The sequence below is a fragment of the Vulpes lagopus genome, chromosome 9 (assembly GCF_018345385.1).
Source record: "Vulpes lagopus strain Blue_001 chromosome 9, ASM1834538v1, whole genome shotgun sequence".
Classification (NCBI taxonomy): domain Eukaryota; kingdom Metazoa; phylum Chordata; class Mammalia; order Carnivora; family Canidae; genus Vulpes; species Vulpes lagopus.
Genome location: NC_054832.1, coordinates 62,162,569 through 62,180,461, shown reverse-complemented (window position 1 = coordinate 62,180,461; position 17,893 = coordinate 62,162,569). Strand labels below are relative to the sequence as shown.

At 38.7% G+C, this 17,893-nt stretch overlaps 1 protein-coding gene across 1 annotated transcript in view; it reads left to right on the top strand.

The window, feature by feature from the left end:
• The window catches only part of C9H8orf34 (chromosome 9 C8orf34 homolog), a 376,775-nt gene extending 373,688 nt beyond the window's left edge, over window positions 1-3,087 (top strand). The window contains 1 exon segment of the mRNA XM_041768603.1: window positions 2,825-3,087. Within this exon segment, the coding sequence (XP_041624537.1) occupies window positions 2,825-2,832 (8 nt within the window). The 3' untranslated portion in view covers window positions 2,833-3,087.
• The last annotated feature ends 14,806 nt before the right edge of the window (window positions 3,088-17,893 follow it).

Below are 17,893 nucleotides of genomic sequence, written 5' to 3'. Positions count from 1 at the left end.
CCTACTCTGCATGATGTTTTCTTTCTCTTTTTGTGATGTTCTATAGATCTCAGGATTCTCATTGAAACTGTATTCTCCCATGTTGAGGAAGTGGGATGGGAATTTAAATCCCTTCTCCTTGGCAGAAAAATCACTTTTAGAGAGAATAGAGATGAAAATATACTCCCCCACTGAGTGAAGATCATGTACTTTATAGACACCATTAAGTATCTCCTAGAGATACAAAATACAGAACACTTTTATATCCATGGACATGAGGCTACTACATGAACTGGATATAGAACGTGAATAACTCATAGTTTCTTCTCTCAAATGTGTCACAGAGAGAAGAGAAGCAAAAGGTTGAGTTTGTCCTTAGCACTCACAGAATCATAGAATATCAAAATTGGAAAGAATTTTAGAATTATCTATTTCTCTTCTGATCTAATGCTGATCACTTCTCTGCAATGCCCCTGCAAAATAGACATTCAAACTTTACTTCAATATCTTAAGTAATGGGAAGTATACTACCTCCTGTGGCTGCTCATTCAATTTTATTCTGGTCTAATTGCTCATTGACCTAATAATTCTATACTAATAAATTACCTAAATAAATAATTTATGCAATGCCTTACTGTGTAGTTATCAGAATATTATGTTCATTGCACATGTTTTATAATAAAATAATAAAACAAAAAATGTTTTATATTAAAACATGGAAAATATGAAAAAATGTGAACAAGCCAATGACCAATAAATGAAGATTGATTAAAAAAGTATAGCAATCTAATAATGGAATATTATATGTCTTATGAAAGATATTCACTGGATAAATAACATGTTTATACTGATATTAACTGGATGAATCTATATTCTGATATATAAGCATTCTTATAATAATGTTACATTAAAAAGTGAGTCATAAAACAGTATATTAAATATATAGTTCATCTTTTGTCATATGCAATGCATAGACATACAAAATCATATATTTATGTCTTCAGAATACAGTATGAATGATTATAGACAAAAATGTCTTAAAAAGACATCTGCATCCCCATGTTCCACGCAGTATCTACAGTAGCCAAGATATGGAAAAAATCTAAGTTCCTATCGATAGATAAATGGATAAAGAAGATGTGATATATGTATACAGTGGAATATTATTCAGCCATAAAGAATGAAATTTTGCCATTTGCAACAACATAGATGGAACTTGAGGATATTTTGCTAATTGAAATAAGTCAAACATAGAAAAACAAATAATATCTTATCTAACTTATATGTGGAATCTAAACAACAACAAAAACCAAGCTCACAGGTACAGAAAACAAATTGGGGGTTGCCAGAGGCAGGGATTGAGCAAGACAGATGAAGGTGGTCAAAAAGCACAAACTTTCAATCATGAAATAAATAAGTTGTGGGGATGTAACACCCAGTATGGTGAAAAAGACAACAAGCAAGCAAATAGTATTGCTTAAGTTGTACAAAAATGTTTAAAACCTACTTTAAATGAAATTACTCCCTTTGCTCCAAAATCTGAGTCCTTGTAGCTGCCTTCTTTCTGGCTCTATTTGTATCACAAGCAAAATTTTATCTCTCTTCCACATAATAATTCTACCATCGTAGGAACACAGAGATCCTGTTCTTCTTTTCTTTAGTCCTCCGCATGTTCTTTGTATAACATGTAGGTATACAGCCCTTCTATCCAAGAGATCTAAGTGAATAAATCATTCATTTGATTCATATTTAATAAAGACCTCACATGAAACAGGAACTATGCCAGAGAATAACATGTCGCTATCATATGTGAAAAAGCTTATTGAATGATTAAATCACACACTGAACATGATTTACTTAAAACATTGCAGATTATCATTTTGTAAACATTAGAGTGAGCAGGAGACTTCTACCTTGATGAGCAGCCACAGGGCCTAGAGATAGTGATATTTAAGACTAAGTCCTAAAGGAGTAGGAGTTAGTTAGAGTCAGGGAGTTAGTGGGAGTTAGTTGGGGTAAGCAAAGCATTCCAGAAAGAGAAAAGTATGTGCAAGAATAACTGGATTCCCTTCTTTTTCTCCCTTTTTCCTCTTCCTCTTTCCCATCAAACAAATACTTATTGAGCAAACACCATGTGCAAAATATTCTTTCAGGTCCTGTAAGCTGGAGATATTTTTCTTTCAAAGTGTTTATGGTCTACTGGGCAAATCAGAAATATTAGATATTATAAATTGTATTAATATACTAATTAAATATTGAATATTTAAATTAATTAATATATTAAATGTAACAAAGCAGAAACAACAGATAAGATATTCTAGGAGCACGGATAATCTCCCTTGCCATCCTAATCATACTCTTCTAGGAAAAAAATAAAGGAATTCTTTTCAATGAAGCAGTATAGGCACACAGTTCCAGTACTAAAGTAAGGACTTGTACAGTCTGATCTATCTTATGCCGTTCTGGCTTCCTAAATTCAGCTTTCAACATTCCTTCTGAGATAGTGATTGTGTACATCCCTTACAAGCATTTCTCATTGGCTGTATTTCTCCCTTGGCTCTCTCCTGTAGGAGGGAGAGAAGCCAATCTCTTTTAACAGTCCCAGATATCTGTGGAATATCTATTTCTAATTATATATACAAAAAGGGTTTATACAGATACCAGAAATGAACACCCTGCCAGCAAAATACTGTTGATGGAGATGGTACCCTAAGGTTGGTGCCATTGTAAAAGTTCATACAGAGTAGAGGAAAGCATTAAGGTCCCAAACTTTCTTTTTAATATGCTGCACTGTAGATGTATTATTAAGCACATTTTCTTTTTCTTTTTTTTTTCTCCCCTTCAGGTCTCTGAAGCAGGCAGAAGTTGCAGGTGGTCCTTTAAAGAAATTGCAATTATTCAAATCCTTATGTATAGTTCTAATTTTATTTACTATGTGTAATCATTTAGAGAATGGTTATTTTTATAATATCAATAATAAACAAGTACTCTTGTAACCAGGGGGTGCCTAAATGTGTAATCAGAGAACACTAACCCTGGCAAAGGATTCTGGGGAGGTCAGGATGTCTGCTGCCTTTTGACATGGTTAGTGTCCTGGGTTTAGATTACTTTATACCTAGTTATTAAGATTACTATTTGATACATTAAATATTGCCTGATTCAAATAACTTTGCTTAAAATTTTTCTGTATTTTAACTTGTGTAGGATTTTCTACTTCTTATATTTTTATAATATTTTCTCATTTTTTAGATTAATAAACATTATACTTATCCACATGTGCCAAGATGTGCCATTTAGGTCTCTCTAGGAGTTAACTGTTTGGTATCATCACCTGCCATGTGTGTTTCATGCAGCAGCAAGAGACATATTCTCTACTACTGCTCCTTCCTATGATTATCTTCCCTGTTCCTACCAAAACTAATAATTAACATGTTAATTCAATAAAGCAAATCAACAAGGAATGAAATGCATGCCCCAAAGCATATGCAGTGAAAATTGTTTGACCATTTATCCAATTACTGAATCCAATTAAGATTATCCATTTTGCATTTGATATATGCTCGCTTTTGAAATATATTATGCACTGATGCTAAGTGAATGGATCTAAGTAAATCTACTGAGTATCTCTATTGTCTGTTTTATCTTATTTGTCTTAATCTAAGTTTGTTTTCTGGACCTTAAAGCATATGGCTAAATTATAAAATTGCCTGTATTACTGTCAAAGAAACAATATTAAAGGCCAGAACATGGCTAAAGAATAAACAAAGAAATTCTGATTGTATGAATGAAGTTATATTCCTAACTCAAATAATATAATAAATTTTCTTACATTAACACTTACATGTGTACAGAATCTTGAGACTTATTTTCATAAATTGTATTGGTTTTTATAGGTGGAAACAAGTTAAAGGCTTAGAAAACATTGTGTTTTTGAGCAGAAAAGAAAGAAGGCAAGAGAATTTATGGGACCAGAGACTCCTCCAGACACTCCTCTATTTAAAGGAACTTATAATAAAGATTATCTTCAAAAATATTCAACTAAGGATTGAAATGTTTTCTTTATTAGGAATAGTCTTTCTTTAAAACATGTCATCCCTGATGCCTTCATCTGAGCCATATTTTGCTCCTACCTTCACTTGATCAATTTTTGCCTCTTGCTCACTGACTTTTTCCTTGTGATAGTCACTCTCTTAAGCACCACACCAACCTCAGGAATCAGATTAACCAGGATATCAGAGTGTATATTGCTGAAAATGCTACCAAAGACATACAAAACTGGACACTAGTTAAAGTAGTAAGGACAGGGCAGCCTGGGTGGCTCAGTGGTTTAGCGCCAGCTTCAGCCCAAGGCGTGATCCTGGAGACCCAGGATCAAGTCCCACGTCAGGCTCCCTGCATGGAGCCTGCTTCTCCCTCTGCCTGTGTCTCTGCCTCTCTCTCTCTCTCTCTCTCTCTCTCTCTCTCTCTCTCTCTTTCTCTCTCTGTCTCATGAATAAACAAATAAAATCTTAAGAAAAAAAAAGTAGTAAGGACGGATGAATCAGTGACAGTCTATTGCAATAGAGAAGAGGGTCCAGTATGAACTGAATTCAACTTCCATTTGTGTAGAGGAGACTGCATGTTTCAAAGGAAGAGAGAAGCAGTAAGGATGGAAATTGCCAGAGCTTGAGTGGACTCAGGGAAATGGAAATTTATAAAAAACAGGAAGGGGCATTGACTCATGTAAAACTCATTTGGGTTTGCTGATCCAGTTTGACTTCTGTCCTTTCACAGAGATTGGGAGACGGGGGCTCTATCTTCAAGCGTTGGTGGGGACAGACACTAAATTCTTCTGGCAGCCTTGCACTTCCCCAGGACAGAGCCTAAAGGAGCGGCAGCCGTCATCCTCGAGATTCTGCCTTGGTTGTTAGAAAATGTTTGTGTTTGTTCATGTCTTCTAACGTGGGAGGCAGTGGGGGTGGATGAAATAATTTGTGCTCAGAGTCTGCAGTTTGTATACACCCAGGTTGAGGTTGAAGCCTGATCAAGAAGAGAGCTCAGGGGAGCCAGGTTAGAAGTTGGTATAGGAGAGAATCTTCATCCATGCCAGCCATGTGTGCGTGCACGCACACACACACACACACACACACACACACACACACACACCACAAGCTCTGGCACATTTTCTTTGTCAACTGCTATAACCACTTTTGGAGGCCAAGGACAGAGGCCAGGATCAGAGGACTTCCCCGGGTTGCTTTTCTATCTCCTCTTCCAAATGTCATACATGAATTCTGAATCTCTAGGCACTCACCTCAACTCCCATTACTCGTTTTGCTTTATTTATGTTTCTTTTTCTTCTTTTCCTTTCTTTTATCCCCCCCTTTTTTTTGCTTTATTTGTGTTTCTTAACACAACTTCAGAATTATTCAACGGTAGTGCTTGAAAACCCCACACAAAAAGGGCTTCTGGAAATGCTCCTTTCATTCCCCACTTTAACATCACCACTATAGACAGATGGCTTTTGACTCTCATTCATGCCCAACCTCTGGGTGTACCTGGCTGATAACATCTGCCCTTTGAACATGGAAGCCAACTCTTATTCTCAAAGAGATCACAATCTAGTGGGTTCATAAACATATGAACAGATAATTTAAAGAAAATGTGGTAATGTACAATGATGAAAACATTTGCAAGCTAAGCTACTGTGGGAGCACAAAAGAGCAGTTGGGAACCCATCTGAGATCTGGACTTGGATGAGGATGAGTTGTGGGGTGAGCAGAAAGTCAAAGAAGATTCTAGGGAAGAGATAAAGCCTTACCCGGTTCCTTAAAGATGAGATGAAGTCAACTGAACAACAATAGCAAATAAAAGGGTTTTAGTGGGAGCAACAGAATGAACCCAGTATTGAAGTCTGGCTGAGAAGTCATTTGTTGTTACCTCCATGCATACTCTAACTATGAGTTGATTCAGTGTAAAGAGTGTGCATGAGGGCAACAACAAATGCATGGTGTTTATCACTAGAACATGCAGGGTGTAGAATATGTTGTGGGAGTTAATGGGACAGACAACTGGGCACCGATGAGGCTAGGAAAAATCTCATGCTTCATCCAGTGGTCTTCAAATCTGGTTGCTCATCTGAATTACAAATGCTTAAACCCTGCTCTCTGGGATTAAGATTGCGTTGGTTTAAGGTGGACACCAGTATTTATTGAAAAGGTTTTTTGTTTTTTCACTGTAATGAATAGCCAAGGCTGAGAGCCATTGCTGAAAAGGGTTGCTAAGGATTTTCAGCAGTAGAGAATAGAGTGACACTGTCAGATCGATGTTAGATAGTTTGCTCTGGCAGCTATAGAGGAAAACAGCAGAAGTACGAGACACAGGGAATGGACAAACCTAGAAGTAGGGAAACCAGTTATAAAGTTGTTGTCGGAGCTAAATAATAATAAAGATGTATTTAGGTTTATTCAAGCAAAAAATATTCAAGATCTAACTGTAGTTGGTATACTCTGGAATCAAGGGAGCATATAGAATCAAAATATATGTGATGAGAAGAATTGTCAGCTCTCATGGAATTATTGCACATAGATGGGGACAATAAGGTATTGTCAAGTATGCCTCCCAGGTTTATGGCTTGAGTCTAGGGATGGCTATAAGACAATAAAAGGAGAAACAGGGGTAATCAGCTGTTGGAGATGGTAACAATAGTGTAAATAAGTTGAAGTACAACTGTGTATTTGATCAGAAATGTCCAGAACATATTGAGGCCAGGTGTAGGGCTGAAGATACAGATTTGTCATTCATGTTAATAAATGGGTTTATCAAATCTATAAAAAATGGGTCACATTGCTTGGGGAGATCCTATGGATACCTCTCTAAAGAACACCTAAGTTTAGCAGTCAGGCCAACAAGATCATGGGAAGGAGACAAGAGAGAACTGTTTAGAAAGATAAGAGATAAAAGCAAGGGGTCCCAACTACCAAGAGGATGGATAATCATGTTTTTCATGCTGTTTTCATGGTAGTTTTCCCTACTTAGATTTAAATCTTTCATCTAACATTAGATGCACTATATGCTCCCTAAGCTATACTTCCTTAAGCAATGAGTTGCTCTTTCTTTAACTTTTGGAAGGCCAGGAAAATGTTCACCTTGGATGAAGCTTTCATGAATGAGACAGACAGGGACTGTGATTACCCTCATGTGATGTCACTATAGAGTGTGCTGAGATAGAGAAGAGAAATGTCACATGAACTAATTATTTTTTGGCCTCTTTTAAAAAAAGGGAACATCTCCACAAGCTTTTGAGAATGTCAAACCTCCCATTCAGCTTCATCTAACACTTATTCAACATGCTTTATTGTCAAACATCCACTATGTCATACCCAGGTTAGACTGAAGACTCAGCAGTAGTGGAACAGACATGTCCTTGGATTCATGATTCTAGATGGCTAGTGTGGGTATAGCACTGACAAATAGTCTTTTACAATAGAGCATAAGAGCAAAGTACAGGATGCTAAGGGACCATGCCTGAGGAACATCTAATCTACACTGCAGATAAGGAATCTTGGACTTTGGTTAATCTGCAATCTAAACGAATAGAGAGGTTATTCAAGTGAAATTGGGGAAGGTGGAAAGGAATTAGGGATAGTAATGGAGAAAGGGGTTGAAGGCTATTTTGAGAGAACAGCATGTGTTCTCGCAAACAGATCCAGAGGCAAGGAAGAACATGGTGTAACAGATGAAAAGAACAACTGAGTATGGCTGGAAAATAGCGGATGCACAGTACTGCCAAGTAATGCAGATAAGAAGTAGCAGCCATACTGTATACAGCCAAACTATAAAGTGTATTATAAGATATATTACATTCAGAGGGCAGTGAGACACGTGGAGGAGTTTTGAGCAGGTAAATAGTAAGATTTGCATTTTAGAAAGATGGTATTTGGCTTCACTGTGGAAAATGGATCATAAAAGGATGAGACTGGAGGCCAGGAGAATGGTTAGGACATGTTGCAGTGGTCACATGAGAGACAGGAAGTGCATGGATAGAAAGGAATCTAGATGGGTAATGATTAAAGATGAGTGGGAAGGGTTACAGATAACCATCAGGTTTCTGGCCCAAACACCTGGTAGTGAAATATGTTTGGATTGAGGGGAAGATGTTGACTTCAGTTGGGGACATGTAGAATTAAACTGGGACACATCTGAGACTTTGAACACCATCAACTTAAAAATGGTTAAGCAGCGCATCATAGAAATCAGGGCAGTAGATGGCATTATCCATGAAAAGTGGGTGCAGTGAAAAGAGAAGAGAGCCTCAGGAATACACCAGCACTTAAAGGACTGGAATAGTGATTTCAAGAGCAAAGATTTTATGTATACTGGACAGAGTGGGTGGCCCACACAATGTTTCTAGGAAGCAGAAGGTCAAAACCAATGCACTTCAAGGTCCCCGGTTCCTGTAAGCACAGCTGGATTTCAGGGGGGAGACAAGCATGGGCTCATTTGTGGAACAACCTTTAGTAGTCTAGTTTAATGAGGCTGTAGAAACTTCCTGTGGGTGGATAGATGGAAAAATAGCTATATGGGTGTGTGTGTGAGCAAGGAACATAGAGTTTCCCTTAATTAGGAAGAAAAACTAAGGCATTACTAATTTGAGGTCTCTCTGGTCAATGTGTGGAGGCACCTACTTTGAAAATTCCTTTTCCTTTGGTTCATAGTGATGAAGAGACAATTAAAATCTTTAGGAAAAGCTTAAGAATTAGTCCAGCTGCAACATTTTTATCTTCTTTTTTTTTTCTTTTCAAACTAATCACACATAAGTTTTTGGTTGATTTTAAGGAAAATAACCACTGCCAGCTGCTGAACTCAGAGTCTTAAAAGGCACTCCTTTGAGGCAGAAGAGGGAGCATCTTTCCTCAGTCCTAGGGACAAAGATGTTCCCCTGCTGCAAATTGTGGCTTGCCTACACTATAAATATTTGTTGGTTTTCAACTTACATTTGGCTCTCTTACCACTGTTCTGTTTTTTTAAATGTGTACGATGGCTTCTTGTCTCTTTCATGTCTTTGATGTTTATAGAACCCATCTCTGTGAAGCCAACATAAGTGGTGTTGAATATGAGCAGAAGCCATGATTTGGCAACTCCCCTCAGTATTATAATCACTTAAAATCTTCCTGAAAATCCCTGAGTTCTATATGCACAACAGCAGTGGTAAAATGGCCCACTATCTGAAAAATACAGTAGTCACACAACAGTTTTCTCTCAGAAACTGCCTAACTAATGGCAAGGGGACTGAGTGGCTCTGTGCATGTGCAGAGTTCATGGCTTCTCAGGGGAAATGGCCAACCTATAGTTTAAAAATGGAGTCTTTGAAAAAACTTGCAACTAACTTGTTAGACTTGCATTTTCTAGGATAGTACCTTATAGCTGTGTCTGAAGGACCCTTTAAAAACCACAAGCATTCGACTGAGTGACCAGCCCAAGGTTTACCACCTGGATTCTGAGCCAAAGGGGAAACTGTTGTGCTTGTAGAAGTTTTATTACTGTATTTTGCTAAACTTTTTAGGTAAAGATAATGAGAATAGACAGGAAATATTCCTTAGAGCATCAGCAACATCATATTGTCTGTGGCTTAAATTGAGCTGGGGAAATGTGTGCTTCATTGTGGAAAACAAATATGTATACATCTTAAGTAAGTTATGAACCAAGATGTTAGCATCTTTTATACACTTATTGTTTGAATTCCCTGTGAAATAGCTTTCTGGGGTCTGTGTTTGAATTCCCTGTGAAATACAAATTGGACTCTATGATAGAGGTTAGTATTGTTCAACCTAATGTAGTTCTCTTCTTTCTGGGCATTTGGGAAGATTTCCCAGTCCTGTGCAGCGAGGCAAAGTTATATGATCAATTCTGACCAATGGGCCATCCGTGCGAATGATTGTAGCTTCTAGTTCAGAACATTTATCAGAGGTGTGAGTTCTCCACACTCTCTTTGCTGCAGTGATCCTGCCTGTTATAAATTGAGATGGATTGAGGTGGCAATGTCTAACAATAACCCCCTGAGGTTAGGAGTTTTTTTGTTATCACAACATAATTTGGCTTCTTTTGAATAATATTAGAACAAACTCTCTAGTTGCAAAAGACGATGGCTTCAAAATTTGCAGTACAAGGCCCTGTTCACGTAGGCTTTATAGACATTCCTGAGCTTAGAGCAAGTATAACTGATCATGATACTTTATTTTTTTAAATTTTATTTATTCATTTATGATAGTCAGAGAGAGAGAGAGAGAGAGAGAGAGAGAGAGAGAGGGAGAGAGAGGCAGAGACACAGGCAGAGGGAGAAGCAGGCTCCATGCACCGGGAGCCCGATGTGGGATTCGATCCCAGGTCTCCAGGATCGCGCCCTGGGCCAAAGGCAGGTGCTAAACCGCTGCACCACCTAGGGATCCCTGATCATGATACTTAAAAAAAAAAATACTACAAGCTGTATTTTGTGAAAAGGAGAATGCAATGAGGTGCATTCATAAAATAAAATGTCCCTCTAAAATAAGTCTTGCCTCGACTTATTCTGTTTGGTTTATTGGTTTCACAGATTTAATTCTTATACATTGCATACATTAGCATATATGCAAGATGGTCGTGTCATTTCATTTAGGATTTTATCTCATCAATCTTTCTGGGATTTTTGGATTTTAATGACTCTAGAACCTCAAGATAGAATCAAGTTTCAGATGGCAAGTAAGGGAGTAAGCTTCCCAAGGCTATGAAGTTTATCAAGTACAGTGTATCAAGTACAGAGGAGATATTACATTTCCAGAGGCAGATCCAAGCCACAGACACCAAGTTTTATGGAACTGATTGTATAACTTCGTGTGCTTTACTGTTACATTTTTAATACCCTACTTTTTATCTTTGGTTTATTTTGTTCACAATGTGGAACTGTATGCCTTGGAAAACTCTCCTGTTACTGACAGTAATAAAAGTCATTGGAAAATTAAGTTTACAGAGGGGATCTTTGTCAATGATAGCCAGATTTAAGCATAGCTTTCATATTAGGAGATACACTATTGGGCCAAACAGACTGCTGTTGAAGGAGAAAGGCAAGGATAGTGTATTGCAGTAATAAGATCATGTGGTTTGCTGTTAGGTATGTGTTTGAACACCTCCTCCATTCCTCAGAAAAAATGAAAATTTAGGGAATATAACTAACCTCTCTGATGGTCAGTACAATAATAGTGCTGCTGCAGCTACTGCTGCTGTGGTTACGATGCTTCGCAGGTCTTCATCTGTGCCTTGTATGTATCATCTCATTTAATCTTCATCGCCGTTCAGTGAGGTTTAGAGAAATTAAACACCACACTTCTGTTCTTGCCATCAGTGTGAAGCAACAGCTCCATCCTGGCATGCCTTAGTCAAATAATATTAATCAGGGGATCCCTGGGTGGCTCAGTGGTTTGGTGCCTGCCTTTGGCCCAGGGTGTGATCCTGGGGTCCTGGGATCAAGTCCCACATCAGGCTCCCTGCATGGAGCCTGCTTCTCCCTCTGCCTGTGTCTCTGCCTCTCTCTCTCTGTGTCTCTCATGAATAAATAAATAAAATCTTTAAAAAATTCCTATTAATCAATTTCCAAAAGGCTTAGTTGTCTATTTATTTATCTAATAATAGATCAGCATGCCAGCATGGTCTAGTTCTGGTGAGAGCTCCTTTCCCGGTGTGCAGATGACTACTTTTTTCACTAAGTCTTGTGGAAGAGAGAGTTTTGGTGTCTTTTCTTCTTATAAGGACATTAAGCCCATCATGGGGGCCTGACCGTCATACCTCATCAAAACCTAATCACCCCCCAAATGCCCCATCTCCAAACACTATCACATCGGAGGATCAGGCTTCAACATACGAATTTTGGGGGTGGAGTACCCAAATGTTCAGTCCATAACAGATAAAGTGCTAAATGATGACAGTAATTACTTTTTTTTTTTTTTTGTAGTGATGGTATTACTTGCTACTCATCTTTAAGAAATGACTGTAGACATGTAGATGTCAGCTACGGAGATCTAGTCTTCGGCAGTCTCTAAGGGTCTAGCAATTAGACATGATCAATTTAACACATCTGATATTAGAAAACTGGAATTCAGTGTTAGAGTCATGTTTTTTAAAGTAACTAACTTGACTGTCACTCCCTTTGTCAGCTGAACTACAGAAACAACATGAGCTTGGAGCAGGTCCAACTTAACTCAATAAGGACCACCTTGTACTTGCCATTCTTCTAACTCACAAGTTGTTCTCAAAAGTCAGCCTACAGATTGCTTAGAGGGAGATTTTTAAATACTCAGGGCTGGGATCCAATCTCAGAGCAATTAATTGGAATACCTAGGGGCAAAGCCAAGGCATGAGGGTTTGCAACTCTCCTTAAATGATTCTTTTCCTTTCTTTCTTTCTTTTTTTTTTTAAGATTTTATTTATTTATTTGAGAAAGAAAGCATGAAAGAGAGAAAGAAAGAGAGAGAGAGAGAGCACGAGCACGGGGAGGGGGAGTGGTAGAGGGAGAAGCAGACTCCCTACTGAGTGGGGATCCCGATATGTGACTCAATCCTAGGGCTCTAGGATCATGACCTCAGCTGAAGGCAGATACTTAACTGTCTGAATCACCCAAGAGCCTCTCAAATGATTCCTATATGCAGCTAAGGTGAGAAATACCACAACTTGAAGGACTATTAACAGCAATGTAGCTTATGAAGGAGATTTGAAGGCTCCGTTTCTCTTTAAGCAAAAGTTAATCATGCCTTTAATTTCTTCATGAGATAGATTTGTAGTTACACATTTAAAAAAGCTTTTATAAAAATTTTATTTTTTTCATTAGCAGTATATATTGAGGCCTTCTCACATATCAGCTACTTCCTTAAGTATTCTGTGTATTATCTCATCTAATTTTTGCGGTAGCCCTAGGAGACAGCACTATGATGATCCTCATTTCATAAATGAGACAAATGAGTTGAAGGGAGATTTGAGTTAACTCATTTGGGATGATACAGCAGGTTTCAGGGCAGGTCTGTGAACCTCAAGACTCCAAAAGCCAGGCCTTTGCATGCCACCAGGATGAGGGTATAAGCTTTCCAGACCTTATTATATTTCATAAAGTTTAGTCACGGAAAGATCGTTGATGTGATGATTCTGGAAAACAACCTTTGAGAGTCTGACATGCTGCTATTTATACAGGGTATATTTCTAACACATTGCATCTCACCTGGTGTTACATACAGAGATGAACAGATGGTCTCAGCCATTTGTTTTAAGAAACTTCGCTAAAGATGGTGTCTATCTCCTTTCATAAGCTTGGCTGTTTTTTGAGGAAGCAATCAAAAGTTTCTTCTCCTTGGAAGAGGGGTTATCATATCTTACCACATTAAAAACCTAGCAGCTAGGCTCCAGGCAGTATGCTGATTTCTTATATTGGAAGGGCTGATGACAAGAACAAATAGAAAGATATTAATAGCAATATTAATAGTCTGGGTGTTAATTAAAAACAAATACAATTAAACCAAAAAGCCAGAGCTGCAAGGATCTGCTGTTTGTCAATGGGGTGAGCCAGCTTTTCTTGGGAACACCAAGAAAAACAGGTTGTGATGTTCAGAAAATTGCTCCAGTGTCCACAAACAGTTGGGTCTAGCCTGGCATCCTGAAATATGGGCCTCTACTAATTATAAACATTGTAGCCTGGAGGCATTTTGTCTCCAAAATATGTTGGGAGAGGCTTCAATTGGATATTTTTAGTAAAAAGAATAGTTACCTTTAGTACCACCTTTAGTACTTACTATGAGACAGACATTGTACTAAGTGCTTTACATGCACCAACTCATTTCCTCATAGCAAATCAGTTATTATCCCCCTCATTTGATGAATGAAGAGATTGAGACTTAATGCTGGAAGACTTGGCCCATGCCAAGAAGTGGGGAAGCCAGGATTTCAACACCAGTTGTCTCATGTGTGAAGCCAAGGATGGTGACCATTATTCTCTGCCTCCACTTCATTAATGTGTGTAAGTACCTTGCTGTGGCTACAAAGAGCAAGTGATCAGATGTATGACAAACCAAGAGAGGACTCCAGCCTTCTTGCCCCTTCCTGGAAGAGCCTATAACACCGCTTTTTCCTTTGATGAGGATGAATAGCATGGAATTCGAAGTCTTCGGAGAGAGAAATCCTGGTCCTCTCTATTTCTTTGAATCAGAGTTTTCAACAGACTTTGAATACATGTACAATTCAAGGCAGGCCAAAGTTGTACAAAGTTGTATTCAAAGGCAGACTATGGCTGAAAAGTATGGTAGGTACCTCCCTGGAGGCCAAGAGGCCAAGTGGCCAAGAGGCCAGGAGACCAGGAGGCCAAATACTTGGCCATGCAATGATAGCAAAGGATTTCCCATGCAGAGCCACAGCAGGGCAGCTTTGAAGTTTGATGGTTCTAAAGAAAAAGATGGTGAATCCTGGCATACCTCCCAACTTGGTACCTCATTCCCTGACATTCCTGGCTGCCTCTCTCCAGGCACTTTTTTCCCTTGAAAATTATGGTAAAATCCTTAGGAATTTTTGTTTCCAAAATGAAGTTAATGCTGCATTGGGAAGAGCTTGTAATTGGGAGGGAGAGGGAATGACTTTCTGAGTTACTTGTACTACTTTGTTCTGTTATATGTAACCTGCTCTGAGATGAACATCTTTGGCAAAAGCAGAATGAGCTCATAGAGTTTCCTTTGGTTATTTTTTTAAGTCACATTTCAACAGGACAGATAATCTTTGGGGAGGGGAAAAATTTTCTTGTATGTTCTGATCCCAGATGTATGGGAAACACACCAAACTTGCTTTCACAGAAGTTGAAGGACTTCATCTGCCAAGTCGATTGGTTCCAAAAGCAGGTTCACTATTGCCTGCCAGCGTCCCTCATCCAAGCTGACAGAAGCCAAAGCAACAAATTTATGGCATCAACTCTGTATCTCTGTGTTGAAATCTTGCCAAGTGGAATGTGAGGGGAGGAAAAGGAACAGAGGGAGCTTGAGTTGGTCTAAACTGCATGAGAACACTTGCCATGAAAATCAAACCAGATCCTTGCTGAGGGTTAAAGTCATTTGTCAAATTCCCTTCCTGTTTTCTTTTTCATGCTCTTTGTTTTGTTTGCCTGATCCTTTGACTTCATGGTTCTTATGGAATCGGAAGTAAAGCAATACCACAGAAGAAAGTGAACCGAGCTTGTGGTGTCCCTCACTGAGCCAAACCCAAGAAACACTGGAAATATCCATTGCCAGTTCAAGTTTGTGAGATTTCCAGCCTGATAGCCAGACCAAAGAGGTTTGGAGTGATGTGTGGGCCTCCTAAGTATAAACCATTGCAAGGTTTGTGTTTATTATTTCACTCATCTGTCAGCGACATTGACTTTTTGGGTTAACCTTTCTTTTTTTCAGAGCCATTAAGTCAATATACTTCCAATAGTCCAAGAGATAAAGCTTTATAAGTTGTGAAATATTACACTAATTCTTTCCTCTCTAGCAGATATTGAAGTTCAATCATAACCAGTCTGCATGCGTGACCTGCATTTGTTAAAGACCCTAAGGCTGGTACAAGTACAGGGGATAAAGATGTGTTTGTTAAGGTCATACTTGGTGGGGGTGTTAGTAAATATTTCACAACCTGATCTCCTCTAGTAAAAGGCCCCAGTTTGTAGTGTACGCCTTCCATATAGTGTACCCTAACTGCACCTGATTCCAAGCTTCAATGTGTTATCACTGACCATGGAGGAGGGAAGAGATGTTTATAATAGACCCTTGCCAAGTTCAGTGAACTGGCTTCCAGAACACCTCTCAAACATCATACCTGGCTTTGTCTCTACAGCAGATGCATGGAGATGTTAAGTGCCTTGGTGTTCTTGTGGGCAAATTGGGAAGAGAACTAAGGATAGGAGGGGGACATGATGACTCCATGCAACCTCCATACTCATCGCCTGTGATATCATATACACACACTGTGTTTTCTGGGTTAACACGTGTAGCCTTTGGAAACTTAAAGGAAAATCAAGATGCAAGTTTCTATTTCTCTTTTTGCATGACTATTAAAAAGCCAAGGAATGGTTTCTAATGTGGGGCAGTAAAAGTTGACCATTTAAAGTTAAACTGGGTCTGATTTCTGATGTGCTCCCTAGTCCTGAGGGCAGGAGGATGGTAGCTGACCTAATATTTCATTTCCATTCACCATGAGCCTGCAACCTTTCTCATTTCCACCTCAAAACAGCAGAAAGAGTCTCACAGCTCATCTCTGAGTGACAGCACTCACAAGGTAATATTCCAGTCTCTTAATGTACATTATCTCTAATCCTCTTTCAACCATGTAAGGCAAAGATTATCTGCATTTTAGAAATGAAACTGAACCCAGAGAAATTAAGTTGCCAAAGTTTACAGTGATAGATTAGGGCTGTGATTCAGAGCCAGTTCTCTCTGAAGTCAGTCTTTCCATCTCTTTCTAAGGTTTGCCTCTTGTATATACTTATTTGTATAAAGATGCCAGTTTTTGCCATGAGTCTGGCAGCCTTTCTGAAAATGATCAAATCCAGAAGAGAGGAATTCAAAGGAGTTTAGAGTGAGTGGCTGCTGTTCATTGACGGATTGACGGGTTCTGGCCCCCTGATGTTCTGAGCACTCATTCCCTCCCCTGGGAGATCCAGAAGGGGATTCTTGCAGCAGACATCCTTTCTGGCCTGAGGCCCATTGTCACAGGCAAGGATATGAGAAGGATACTGGACAATTAATCAGGGTCAGGTTCCATGTCTGAAAAGTATAGTAATTCAGGCCTTAGAGATGATAAATGATCATTTATACTGAGGAGAAGAAGGCCTTGAGTCCTCAGCTCAAGGGTAAGCATAGAGGCTCTTAGTGTGGTTTTGAATCTATATGAGCCCTTCCAATACTAACATCACATTAAGTGGTGACTCAATGGTATTATATAAGGGCAAGTGAGTATGACTTGTGCCACATCATGTATTCAACCCTGCTTTATTAAAGATCAGTCTACCTCGAGTGGGAGGATGGCCTTGTTTTTGTGGTTGCATTGTTTGAAGAACAGCTAAAAAAACTTGTTCTACCAAATATAATTTAGTAAATGTGGTTGGAAAAAGATTTGTAAAAAGAGTCAAACTTAGAGCTTAGACTTAGTGTTTTTGCTAACTTGTATTATTTTGGACAAGTTACATAGATTCTCAGAGTTTTCATTTCATTCTTAAGATTATTACCTGTCAACTAATGAAGATATCAATCAAGTCTATCAGTCAAATTACCTATAATCTATCGAGACTCAAACTTGTTATTATACATCCAAATGCTTTAAAAATAACTAATAGCTATGAAACAAATGAAAGTTGATATATGTGTACTAAGTACACTCTAGATGCTTGTAGAATATGAAGATATATATCACAGTCTCAGAAATAAGGACCTTACAATTTAATTACAAAGAAATGCTATAAATACTTAAAAGGTTAAAGAGATAAACAATATCAAAACACTAGAAATGTCATGCAATAGCCCTGATTAATTTCCAAATAAATGTCTCTGACAGCTGTCATAGGAGCTCATAGGAAGACAAGAAAGTAAATGGTGATATGTAAACTGTTTTGGGTAATACTTTGAGGAATAATTTGGCAGGCTGTAGAAAGAGAGACACAGATAAATCAAGGATAACTTACAATGGATACATGGGTGCTGTGGGATTGAACTATGTTCCCCCATAATTCATATGTAGAAGCCCTAGGGTGGGGCCCTAATCCAATAGAACTGTTCCCCTTATAAATGACACCAGAGCGGCACCTGGGTGGCTCAGCAGTTGAGTGTCTGCCTTTGGCTCAGGTCATGATCCCCAGGGTCCTGAGATTGAGTCCTGCATCGGGCTCCCCAGAGGGAGTCTGCTT